This window comes from Microtus pennsylvanicus, chromosome 19 (genome assembly GCF_037038515.1).
Source record: "Microtus pennsylvanicus isolate mMicPen1 chromosome 19, mMicPen1.hap1, whole genome shotgun sequence".
NCBI classification, from domain to species: domain Eukaryota; kingdom Metazoa; phylum Chordata; class Mammalia; order Rodentia; family Cricetidae; genus Microtus; species Microtus pennsylvanicus.
Window position 1 is genome coordinate 8,415,009 of NC_134597.1, and position 12,606 is coordinate 8,427,614.

At 36.8% G+C, this 12,606-nt stretch overlaps 1 protein-coding gene across 1 annotated transcript in view; it reads right to left on the reverse strand.

Annotated features, from left to right (window-relative positions):
- The window catches only part of Thsd7a (thrombospondin type 1 domain containing 7A), a 365,115-nt gene that overhangs the window by 45,522 nt on the left and 306,987 nt on the right, over positions 1-12,606 (reverse strand). Inside the window, exon 11 of the mRNA XM_075953378.1 lies at positions 11,871-11,974. Coding sequence (XP_075809493.1) covers positions 11,871-11,974 — 104 coding nt within the window. The remainder of the gene's footprint in view (positions 1-11,870; positions 11,975-12,606) is intronic.

The window sequence follows — 12,606 nt, forward strand, 5'->3', positions numbered from 1 at the left end:
GCATAAAATTTTGTTAGTGCTTCAGTTAGCTGAAGTGGAAAATAAATGTGTAAAATTTTCATAGCTGTTTTCAGAAATCTGCCCAGCACTCTACTTCCCTTATCTGGGATTTTCAACAGTGTGCTTTTGGAATGAATCATACCATGCTATCCAAACAAGAGCAAGAACACCGTTTGTACAATATATTGAAAATTTATCATACATCTTAGTCTGTTTGTATTCTAACTTAGAGGAAACACAACAATTCAAACATAGAAATGCAATCTAAAGTGAACTTCCTGCAACTGGGTGAGGAAAAATATAAATGTTTGGAAAGGGAACCATCTGGTCTCTCAACTTTGTAAATCTTAAAAATCATTTGTGAGCCCTTGAAAATAGGGCGGTTTTAATTGGAGCATAAGTGGAGCATACCAATTTGGTTTGCTGGCATTTCAGCAAGCTACACAAACCCAAGCAATTGTGCTTGTATTTGCATCGGTCTTCATGTATAATGATTATGTAGATTCTCCTTTGTGTTGAGGCCTTATTAGGAAGATGGGTCAAAATAATGCTATCCTATGAATAGTGGATCACAAAATCTTCTTGGTGAGATTAGCAGCTATCAAAATAATTATTTTAAAGGGAAAAAACCCACCTTGCAGTATGTTGACTATATTCATTTGCTTCACTTATGAAATATAAAGATATAGATATCACAGCAAGATTTATGTGTTGTAAAATTAAATGACTCTAGCTGTATAAAAGCATGAGAGACATAAGTATGAATAACTATGGACTAAAGATGAATAACCTTAGGCAAGCATCAAGATTCAGATAATATGAAATTATAAAATATTATAAAAGTAAATAAAAAATTCAATTTCTTCAGCAAATAAGAGCTATAAGAAAAAAAACTCAAAGTAGGATTAGATCAAGGTAATTCATAAGGATATACTTATCAAAGAAAATTTGCAGACCGTAGGAAGACAAATTTGAAAAAAACAGTGTGTAATCATTTTTATGAGTGTACAGGATGTGTGCAGATGTTGTGTGTGTGTGTTTACATGTCTCTGTGTGCTCCCATGAGAATGCTTATGTCTGTGAATACAGGCATGCACATGTCACCGTGCATGTGTAGCATCCAGAAAGTGCCCTCAGAGTGATGCTTACATTCCTTTTGCTTGAAGACAAGGCAGGCTTCTGGTTTTCACAGATGTGTGGATTGGCCTACCTGACCCATAACCTTCCAGAGGTTCTCTCATTTCTGTCTCCCCTCTCGGTGCTGCTGCCTTGGAATTACAGCATGTGGTGTTATATTCAGCTTACATGGGTTATGGATATGAACATTCAGGTCCTGTGCTTGTGTGGACAGTGTCTTACATCTGAGCCATCTCCCTAGCCTGGGTATGTAGACATTTTTGAGATCATAGGGGAAATTAGATATGGCCTAAATATTAGACAACATTAAATTATTATTAATTATATTTGAAGTAATTGTATCATTTATCATATCATATCATATTAGAAAAGAATAAAATGTATACATGGAATAAGTATCTTATCTAGGTGTTGCTTTAAATACTCCAGGAAAATTATTTTGCAGTGTTCTGGGAATGACAGGGGACCAAGATAGTAACATATCTAAAACCTATTATGCTGAATAAATGATAGCCACACTGTGAATACTCATTCTGGTCTCCCCACTTTTGTGTGTTTTTAAAACATCTTCCAAATTTAAGGGTCAAAGTCTAATAAACTGAATAACTAATTTCAGAATATTTTTGTGTGACCCTCTCTGAACTACGTTTTATATTTATTTTAAGTTACATGATGTGTGCTTCCATGTAGAAGTGTGCAAACACCAGAGCAGCTGCCCACAGAGTCCATAAGAGGGTACTGGATCCCTTGGAGCTAGAGTGGGTCTGATATAAATGTTGGGAATTTAACCAAGGTCTTCTACAAAAGTGCTAGAAGCTAGGAAGGCACGGTACACACAATTTTAATCACAGTACTCAGGAGACAGAAGCAGGTACATCATTGTGAACTAAAGGCCAACTTTGTTTACATAGTGAGTTCCAGGATACTCAGGGAAACACAGGAAGACCCTGTCTCAGAAACAACAACAACAACAACAAAAAACAAAACAAAAAACAAACAAAAGCACCTGCAGCCCATGTTCCTAACTGATGAGCCATCAGCCACAGAAACTGTGTTTTAAATAGAAAAATATTAAAGACTCAAGGAATGAGAGGAAACAGAGGTAGCACTGTTAGCAGTTGGAGATGGGTACACGTTTATATGAGTATCAAATTGAAGTTACTGACAGAACTTGGAGTCTGCAAATCTAACAACACCAAAAACGTCCCTACTCACCTTCATTTTCTTGAAGAGGTAGAAACTCCCCTGTTATTCTGGTTGCACTAAAGTGGGGAATTCAACTAGACTGTGTATTACTCTGCAGTATAAGCCCGTGCTGTCTTTTTGCTTAACTAATCAGAGTGAAAGAAATTGCTAAATCTAAAATGTGCATACAGTTCATTACAGGAAGCAGAAGCTACATCTTGATGTAATGAAAACTGCTGAATTATGTGTAACAAAGAGGTCAAGAGGCTGTGAAACCTTATTTATAACATTGAGTTAGGTACAAACGTGTTGTGTCCTACCACAATAGTGACATCCAGACATCATATGCTCAGCTGCTAAGTTGAGTGCATGAGTTATTTTCTCATAGTTTTATGTACAAATGCAACAATGGGAATGAAACAATATAAAAAATGAAACAGAAAAGGCTTAGCATGAATAAGAGCTTGTTACCAAGAGACCTAATTGTGCTTAGATCCAGCCTATAAATAATGCAAGAGCTTCCCAGTTGTTTCCCAGGTAGATATAATGATCCTGGTCTTTCTTTGTAGCAAAGAGATTTTCACTAACATAGTTGCTAAATTATACTTTCTAATTACAATTTGTGAACACAAGCCTGTCAGAATGGAAAAAGAAACCACTTCTTTTTTTTAAAAAAAAGTACTCCTAAATAGTTTCCAACAATCCCTATGTCATTGATGCAGATAATGTGTGTGAAAACATCCACCCCTCTTACTAGAATAAAATGTCATCTCCCAAAAGAGCAGCTCAGATCTAGTTCAGCTAGTTTGGAGAGGAGATTTTGGGAGGTTTAGTTAATGGCATGGCCATGTGTGGAATATCCAGGAGCAAGCATGGTCACGGGATGGTGCCATGTGTATTTTATGAGCAGCTATTTGAAAAATGGCAAATACTGGTAAACAGTTGATAACAACGGTCTTTAAGGGATATAAGAGTGAATCAGAATGTCCAAGGCAACTAAGATGTTGAGATTCATAGACTATCAGGAGAAAGCACTTGAAAATGGAAATCATTATCAAAGCTTTGAATAACAGTTATAAAAGTGAAAAGTAGAAAACTTAGGAAACAATCAATAAATACAATCAGTCCAGAGAAGGTTTTAAAACTCACTCATAACTGGTTCTTAAACACAAAGCAAAGAAAACCAGCCCACAAATCACAATCCCAGAGAACTTAGACAACAGTGAGGACCCTAAGAGAGGCATGCATGGATCTAATCTACATAGGGAGTAGAAAAAGACAAAATCTCCTGAATAAATTGGGAGCATGGGGACCTTAGGAGAGGATTTAAGGGGAGTGGAGAGGGAAGGAGGGGAACAGAGAAAATGTAGAGCTCAATAAAAATCAATAAAAAAGAAAAAAACACTCTAACACTCCCTCTTTTTTTACTTAGTTATTTTCTGTTTTAAATGAACATAGTAATATGTGTTGCTGAAATAAACTGACTCAGATATTTGATCTGATCTTAACTTTAATAATACCTCTAAAAACATTGTTTTTAAAAAAAGAATAAAATGGACAAGAGTCATAGGCAAAGGATAGGGCTCAACACATTGAAATTCAAGATTTAAGCACATTTCTTCATAAAAAGCAACATGTTGTGCAGTTAAATATTTTTATCTCACATTCCACAAATTATTTAGATTTAATTATGATTACATAAAGTATCTCTGACAGGAGATAGCGTTGGGATCAATATGGATATTGAACTAAAAATACTTTGAAATTATTTGTATGAAAGATTTATATCTAATTTTTATGACTTTTGTACCATGCTCTTTCACTAATGTATAATAAATAACAAAACCCAGAATTTCATACTGATATTTGAATAACAGAAGCTGCTCCTTTTCCTTAGAACAACTGTTGAGAAAAAAAATAAGAAAACAGCCTGAAACAGGTCATTACTAGTATTTTTTTAATGTTCATTGACCTTTGAACTTTTTTGGCTTCTTCTTCTCCAGAGGTGCCCTGCTTCTCCAGTCTCTGTACCTTTGATCTGTGGTTTCGCTGACTCAGACACTGTGCTGCCATCATGACCCTACAGGAGGTCATATTTTAGATGTTTGCATAGTGCTGCTGATGTCCAGGCACTAAGAAATCCTCTCAGCCCCAGTAGGGGTAAGAAGACTTAGCCTTCAGCCTGGTCCAGTCCCTTGACCTAATGTATGTCTACCAGGTAGGTATACCAGTACTCTACTGAGATCGTCCAACCATAAGGAACAGTAATCCTTAATGTTCCTCAAACTCTCTGGTTTTGTAGAATCCATTGGTCTCCAAAGACTAATCTCTCTGATGGTTTTGAAGAGAGGCTTCCAGTCTGAGAGGGACCTTTGATCTTTTCTATTATCCCATAACTTTGTTTCCTAGACACTGATTATTATCTATAGGCCCTTGGTCAGTCTAGATTGGATGCAGACAGCCAATCAGCCGTTGTGTGATCTTCTCACTTTGGATGCCACATAATCTCACTGTAACCTGGGCCACCATGTCCGCTCTGATGGCTGGTGAAACAAGACATGGAGAACTACAAATCTAAAAACTTTGGTGCCTGTGTAGACACTGGCTACATGCTGGCTAAGAGCTAGTGCTGGTTGATCTGAGGGATGTGAGGACTTTGGAATTAATTGGTGGAGAAATTTGAGGATTTGTCATGCAGTCAGGAGAAGAAGGCATGAGTGTGGGCTGCCCAAAATTATCATAGTTATGAGCTCCATGTTTTATTTCTAATGCAAGGCCAGTAAGATAACTTTACCCTTAAGTATGACTGTGATTTAACAATGTATTCACCTGGTAAAGCAGTGACTTCATCTTGTAAACAGCATCCGGAGAGCAGGAGGGTGAACACAGGGGCAGACAGCGCAGGCTGCAGCTCTATGTCATTTTTACGTAAAAAATGACTCGAGAAGTATGAATCGAAATTTCAACACCACCAAATCTTGTTGATCATTTCTTTCAAATCTCTTTCCTTTCTTTCTTTATTGATTTTAAGCCATTAGCTAATTCACTACTTCTGTTGATTTTTTTTTTGTTTTAGATTTTAATTGAAAAAATAATCCATTCTTTCTCTCCTGCTCTTCCAGTCCCTGAGGCATGTCTGTCTGCCTCAAATACATTTGGAGAAGCACCAGAGAAACCAACCAATACTCTACCCTTAAGTGTATAGATTTTCTATCATACTCTTTTCTTAAGTCTTCCTGTGTTTAAATGTAATTTCCTCTTTCAGTGGTGTATGGAAATAGTTATCTCTGATATTTTCCTCCAAATTTTCTGACATTGCTGTGCTTATCCAATAATAATATATGCACTGCTAATTTGCCTTGAAACTCAAATCATGTATGTTTTAGAATATTTCATACTATATGAAATTATCTAGATTTTTTATTCTCTCAACTGGCAAATAACATGAAGCAACATGAGTTGTGTGGCATGTATTTAACAAATGCTTGTGTATGCAACCATTATTATATTGAATACTGTTCAGGAATTGGCTTTAGAGACTGGTGTTACCCTGTTTATACAGTTTTTTGACAAAGTTCAGTTTAATAGACTTGTAGACCATTGTGTCGTGATAGGAAGTTTAAGGTGTTGATGATATGGCCTGAGCTGTGTTTCTCAAAACTTCATAGATTGGGGCTCTACTCCCAATGTAATCGAGTCATGAGATGAAAACTTGGGTAGGTATTCAGGGTCAGATCTGTTCACAAAGGGCTGCTTAGCACTTTGAACTTGTGGTTTATTGTTATAGTAACCACAGCACACCACTGATTGTGTATTTATTTTACAAAAGACTATTAGATTTCTATAGGAGCACATATTATGTTTAAAGAAAGTTTCTGTCCAAAGCTGCCATGGGGTATAGGAAAGAATCTATTAATATAATCTGTTATAGTTTTCTAGTGATGCAAAAGCTCGTGTCTTCTGAGAAAAACTGAACCATAACAGGACCTTGCAAGTGATATGCTGTGATGTGCTTATTTATTACACAAAACAAACACTTTTGCTATTCTCTATGCAACACATCATGGATAAGCCAGAAATTAACACCTAGCTGTGATATGATTCCTCATTAGAGAGAAGAATTGCAAAAACCTAGAACTGTTTCTGGTTCTTTTCTTCCACATTCTCTGAATTTTCAAGTCTTATATTTATTTATTTTTCCCTTTAAAACTTTACTGTTGGAGTTCAGAAAGCCACCACTGTATTCTCATATTTCCCAAAGAATACTGCTATTCAATTCTAAAGGGAGGTATTTTATTAGTATAATAGATTTTGGAGTCTTTCTTTCTTGTAACATTAAATGGATTTCTTCACTGATGGCCATAATTCAGAAATTTGAGCTAAGGACAAGATAGAACTATCTGATGCTAATGATTGTAGTACTAATAGAAGTTGAGACTACATCAGTGATTTGCTTCTCATTTACATTGGGACAAATTATTTTTCTGTAAATCTGAGATAGTAAATGATTTTTGTTTTCTGAAATATATTGTTTCTTGTAGCTACTCAACTTTGCCACATATCTTGAAAGCAGCCATAGATATTGCATAAAAATGGGCATGACTGTATTCCAATAAAATGCTAACTACAAAGAAACAGGTTGTGGGCTGGATTTGGTTGACAGTCCATAGTTTAGGCAAATAATTTGATAAATGGCATAAAATAAATATATCTATTTTTAGAGTTCCAGCACCGTGTTCAATAGTAGTGGCTATATTTTAATTCATATAATTGATATCTAATGTAAAGAATGAAATGCTAATCTAAAGTACTAAGTTATAGAAATATTAATTTTAATCTAGATTCTTTAGACTAAAAGAAATAACTAAAGAACCTTGGAATGTGTGTAGGCTGGAGAAAAAAGGAAATATATTATTGGAAAATATTATTACCATATTTTAATATAAATACATATGATATCTACGAGAGATGTGAAGATTTCTATAGTACACCAAACCATTTTATGAAATGTTGATCAAATAACCACCTACCATTTATGTCACCTTTACAGTTACATATCCCTTTCAACCTTAGATTAGGCACTTTGTACTTGGTGACTATACTATATAAATTATACAAATTATAGCCTTCCAAATTAGCTCTGCATTCAGAATTAAAAGTTTCCACCAACATAAGTAATATGAAGTTGAAAATATTGGAGTTAGGGAGTACAAGGTTCAACTTTAATTCTTATTTCTACTACCCATTCTGTTTTCTGTCATGAAGTCATACAAACATCTTCACTATTTTAAATCCAATATCCCTTTATTTCTGTACATTTTTATACTGTGGCTCTCATCTGAACCTCTGGTACTTCAGTCTTTTATTGTTCCAACAGTATCTTAGCCGGAAGCTGGACCCAAGTGTTTTGACGTTCTAATTTATCCTGCACATGCTGACAGATAAAATGCTGCTTTTATCAGGCCTTGCTCTTCTCACTTATTGAACACAGTCTCAAACACTGATCCTGACATTTATAGGTCTCCGCAAAAATCTCTCCAGGCTTCAGCTCACATATCTGTGGCCTCAACCTACCCACTTTTCAATGAGCTTATTAATTATATTTCATAGCTACAATACTTAGCTTATAGAACCGATCACTTTGAGCATTCCTCTCTCCTTTCTGCTTACTCTAGGTAGATGGGACAAGTCAAGTGGAAGCCGGTGCTTTAAGTCTTTCCTGCTCCTTCAACTTCAAATGATCCGGTTTGCAATCAATTGCTTTTAGTGTCTACACCCTATATATTGGGTGAAAGTAAATGATCTCATTTCCCTAAGAAATGCTACGTCCTTGGTTTCAATCTCCCCAGCCTCTTTTCAACACCCATGCTTTTTTTCTGCATAGCCTTCTTAATGCAGCCACAAATGAATGTATGGCTAGAATAGGAAGTCTGACAAACTAGACAACACAGACCTTCCTATTCTATAGACTTTGTTGACTTAATACAACATGATTACTTCAATAACTAAAGGAAACCATTTTCTTTCATTTTATTTTGTCTGTTAGCATATGATGTCAATGATAAAGACACTGAGACATTAGCAAACTAATCATTCACAGTTTTGGAATAAACCATGAACATCAATGTAAGAACACATTTCTTTCTTTCCAAGAACAAAAGATAGTGCCCTCATTCTCATGCCCATAGGATCATAGGCAAGAAAAAGAAATCTCCATGGACTGGAATAATAAAGACAAGAAGTTTGTTTTCATGAGAGTTGTTATCCTAAAGTGAACTACACACAAACCAGTTACTACAATGCAAATTTGTCCTCCCAAATTTCCTGAAATGCATAAGATTTCTGGGGCAGAGTGAGCAGTGTGGGGACTGCGCCAAGATTAGAAAGCATTGCTTAAAGACTGGGGAAGGAAGAGCCACCAAACAGGAAGTCAACAAATGAACCTTCAAAAGTCGAAAGAAAGTGACATTGAGGAAGCCATAGACAACTTCCCTTTTCCCAGAAAAAGTGGGTAAATGTATTAGATATTAAGAAGTATTCGCTAGGACCAGAAAACAACAGCGTCTATGAGATTTAGAAACGCTAACGTCAATAAACACCAGAAGAAATCAGCTTCTGTACAGACCGTGTGTCAAAACAGCAAGATGTCCTTGTTCATACTGCGGCTGCTGTGCCCTGTGATATCCTGTGCACAGTCATCAGGGTTATGAATTGACAGGAAGGGGAAGGAATTATCTTTTAACGAAGACAATGTGAGCCCAGTTCTACAAGGCTTTTGTGTTTATCTTTAAAGGGAGGAAGTGAATCACTCAAGTTTGTATAGCTTTTAATAGCAGAGTTTTGAATTATGAAGTCATTTCACGTGTGTACCACTTTTATCATTGTCTTGCTAATGGCTACTATTGCTTTGATTGGGCACAGTGGCTAAAACCAACTTTAGAAGGGAAGGGTTTATTTGTATTATGATTTCATATCATTCTTTATCATTGATGGAAGTCAGGACAGGAACTGAAAGATAGCAGGAATGTGTAGACAGGAAGTGATGCAGAAGGCATGAAGCAATTATCATGTCCTCAAGGCTTGCTCAGCCCACTTTCTTATTGAACCCCGGACCATCAGCCCAGGATGGCACCACACACAATGAGTTGGGCCCTCCTATATCAATAACTAGTTAAGAAAATGTACCCCATGCCTGCCTACATGAAAACCTGTGAAGATAACTGAGGCTCCCTCCTCTCAGGTGCCTCTAGCTCTGTCAAGTTGACACAAAACTAGCCTGCATAATCATATCCAATATTTTCTCTAGTGGTATTCTATAAAATATGCCTTTCATATTCTGACCATTGATCTCTGAGAACTATTTGTGTGTGGTTATATATTAAAATGGAAAGAATTCTACATTTGAGCCAGAATTTTTATCTTCCACATAGAAGGATTAGATGAGGAAATTCCACCTTGCATTTGTACTAGAATTGGAAATGAAACTTGTATATCTTGACTTCCAAACTAACCCATGTCCCTGATCATTAGCAACTCTGTGTGGAGCCAGAAATGTACATAAATTCATACTTCGTTTAAAGGGAGAGTGGTCAGCAAATGATAAGTCTTTGCTTTTCTACATTGTTGTGAAGAAAAATTTACAGTGGGAAGGGTGACTCGGTTCAATATAGCTCTATTCCGAGCTGTTTTTATCTAAGGTTTGTGACAGAGATGAGACTGAAAGATGGGTTCAGAACTGTGTGACCCAGCAACCAAGGAAGGCCATCACTTGGATAGTCCCAGGCTGTCTCAAGGAATGGACAAGTCCCTGCTAGTATTACACGCACGCGCGCGCGCGCACACACACACACACACAAACACACACACACACACACCAGCCAAGGAAAGATTCACCCCATCAGAGAACTTTTCTTTGTCTTCAGGTAAATAAATGTACCTGGACCCTAAACCTAGAGCTTTTAATCTGCACATTTGCCAGAACCTGTTCCCATCCTCTTCAGGACAGTCAGCACTTTACTTCAATTTTCAATATTTCTGTATTTTTCACTCTCAGTAGGAGATGGTCTGTGTTGCCCAACTCACTGCTTGAGACACAAAGGATCAGAACATCAAGTTAGCTCATGGGATATCACAGACAACATCCCCCACAGCAGAAGGGACTCAGTGGAAGCTATTCAAGTAAAAGTCAATCCTAAATATCACCATGTCAATAATTATAGGGGACTGTGGACCCATAGACCCCCTCCCTGCCTGAGTAAAGAACTTGCTCTGCAGCTGCTCTGAGCATGAGAACCTCAGGAGTTCCTGATAGCAGGGGAGTGGTTTCTGAGGGTCTTGCAGCTGAGGGTTAGGGTGTGACCATTAGTCAAGACACCCTATATAAGCTCCCATAGAACACAATAAGAGGACATACTTGGTGTTACACCTGTCTGTGTGTGTGTGTGTGTGTGTGTGTGTGTGTTTTAAACTCCAGCCCCTTGCCCGACTCGTGAACCATACCTAGCATGTAGAGCAGGCATTGCACTACAAATAATATAAATAATAGAGTAAAATTTATATTTCAAATGAAGACTTCTTAAAAGAACTATGTAAAAATATATTATTTTTAAAAGGAATATTTTTTTAATGTAAAGGCTCAACTTCATAGTAAAGTCTATCAAAATGGGAATTCTGTCCTGTATTTTCAAACTTTTCTATCCTCATTAAGAAAATAAATACAAATGAAAGAGCAAAGCTCATCTTTAGAGGTTAAAGAAAAGCAGAGACATGTGCAAGTATATATCATGTTACATTTCTGGTATACGTATTAACGATCGACAGTCTGTATAAGTTAAAATAATGAAATATCTAAACCCCAGCTTTTCTATTTCATGCATGGGTATAAACAATATACTCCAAATCTTGAAATTTATTTCCTATAAAAATCCAGCACTTAATGCAAATCTGGAAACTTTCTACCACACACTTCTACAGGATTCTTTGTTTTGTAGAAATGCAGATAGTCTGAACTTCCTGTACTGCAAGTTTTGAGTAAATAAATATGCAATTTAAAAGCCAGCACCAGTATCATCGGGGTCATGGATAACTTCTGTGATATTAGGGTTGTCACCATTAGGAAACCCAGGAAAGCTATCCAGCTATACTACATTATGTGTATGGACAAGTATGATATACAAACAAGGATGTATGAATCATAGTGATTTTTAAGATCTCAAATAAAGTTCTATAAATTGTCATTGTTGAAAAACACACAAATGCTTAGTTATATCATTATGCCATAACCAAAACCTGAACCAGATTTTCTTCCACCTATTAACGAGGGAAGAACTCAACAGTTATGTGTTCATTCCAAAGAACAAAATTTCAAAAGCTAAGTTTCTGTTTCTTAGTGTTTTGTAGATTAGTGTAAAGCTGTGCGTATCTGCTCTGCTCTGTATGCCAAACCTGATATCAAAGCAAATTGCAACAAGGCAGTGGGGGGGGGGGAGATACAAGATAAAATAATGAAGAAGTGCGAAGCAAATCGACCCTTGTGTGCATTCTCCCACCTCTTGCCTGCCGTCCAGGCCCGCAGCCTTCCTGAGCTCCAGGGACATCCTGTTGAAGGCTCCAAGGGACTAACTGGCACCTGCGCCATTTGTGAGTCTTCCACCTACAGGAGGAGAATAAAATCTCAGTGAGAAGAAGCAAAACGGCAGGCAAATCACAGAGATAATGTGTTAACAAAAAGCAGGCTGTTTATCCATGTTCATTTTTTTACCTAAGTTTAATGTAGCTACTCACTAACCCCTTCTAAAGGCAACATTAAATACAAAATTCTTTTTATAGCACGAAAGACAAGACTATATCATTAGCAAGTTCTGTAGAAGCAGACTTCACAGAGTGACAGGAAGCATTTGAACTTCTTATTTATACTTCCAAGAGATGCCCCAGCTGGCATCACAAGGGTTGCATTCCATTGAGTCAGTGAACTTTGGAAGATCACTGCAGAGGTAACAGCGACTGAAATTATAATATCCCCTACTGAAAGCGAATTCCAAAAAATCAATACGTTGGGAAAGCAGTCAGTAATGTTCATAGTGTAAATACATAGTAATGACATTTGTCACCTCTGAATTGGTGATACATGTATGAATACGGCAATTTGCCACTAATCACCAATTAGTTATCATGTTGTGATCACACATTTCTTGAGTTAATGCCATAGTATACAGTGTTTCATCGGGACTGCAATGACACGCTTCAGCAAGGTTCAATGAGAAAGTTTCGGTCTTAATGTCAAGG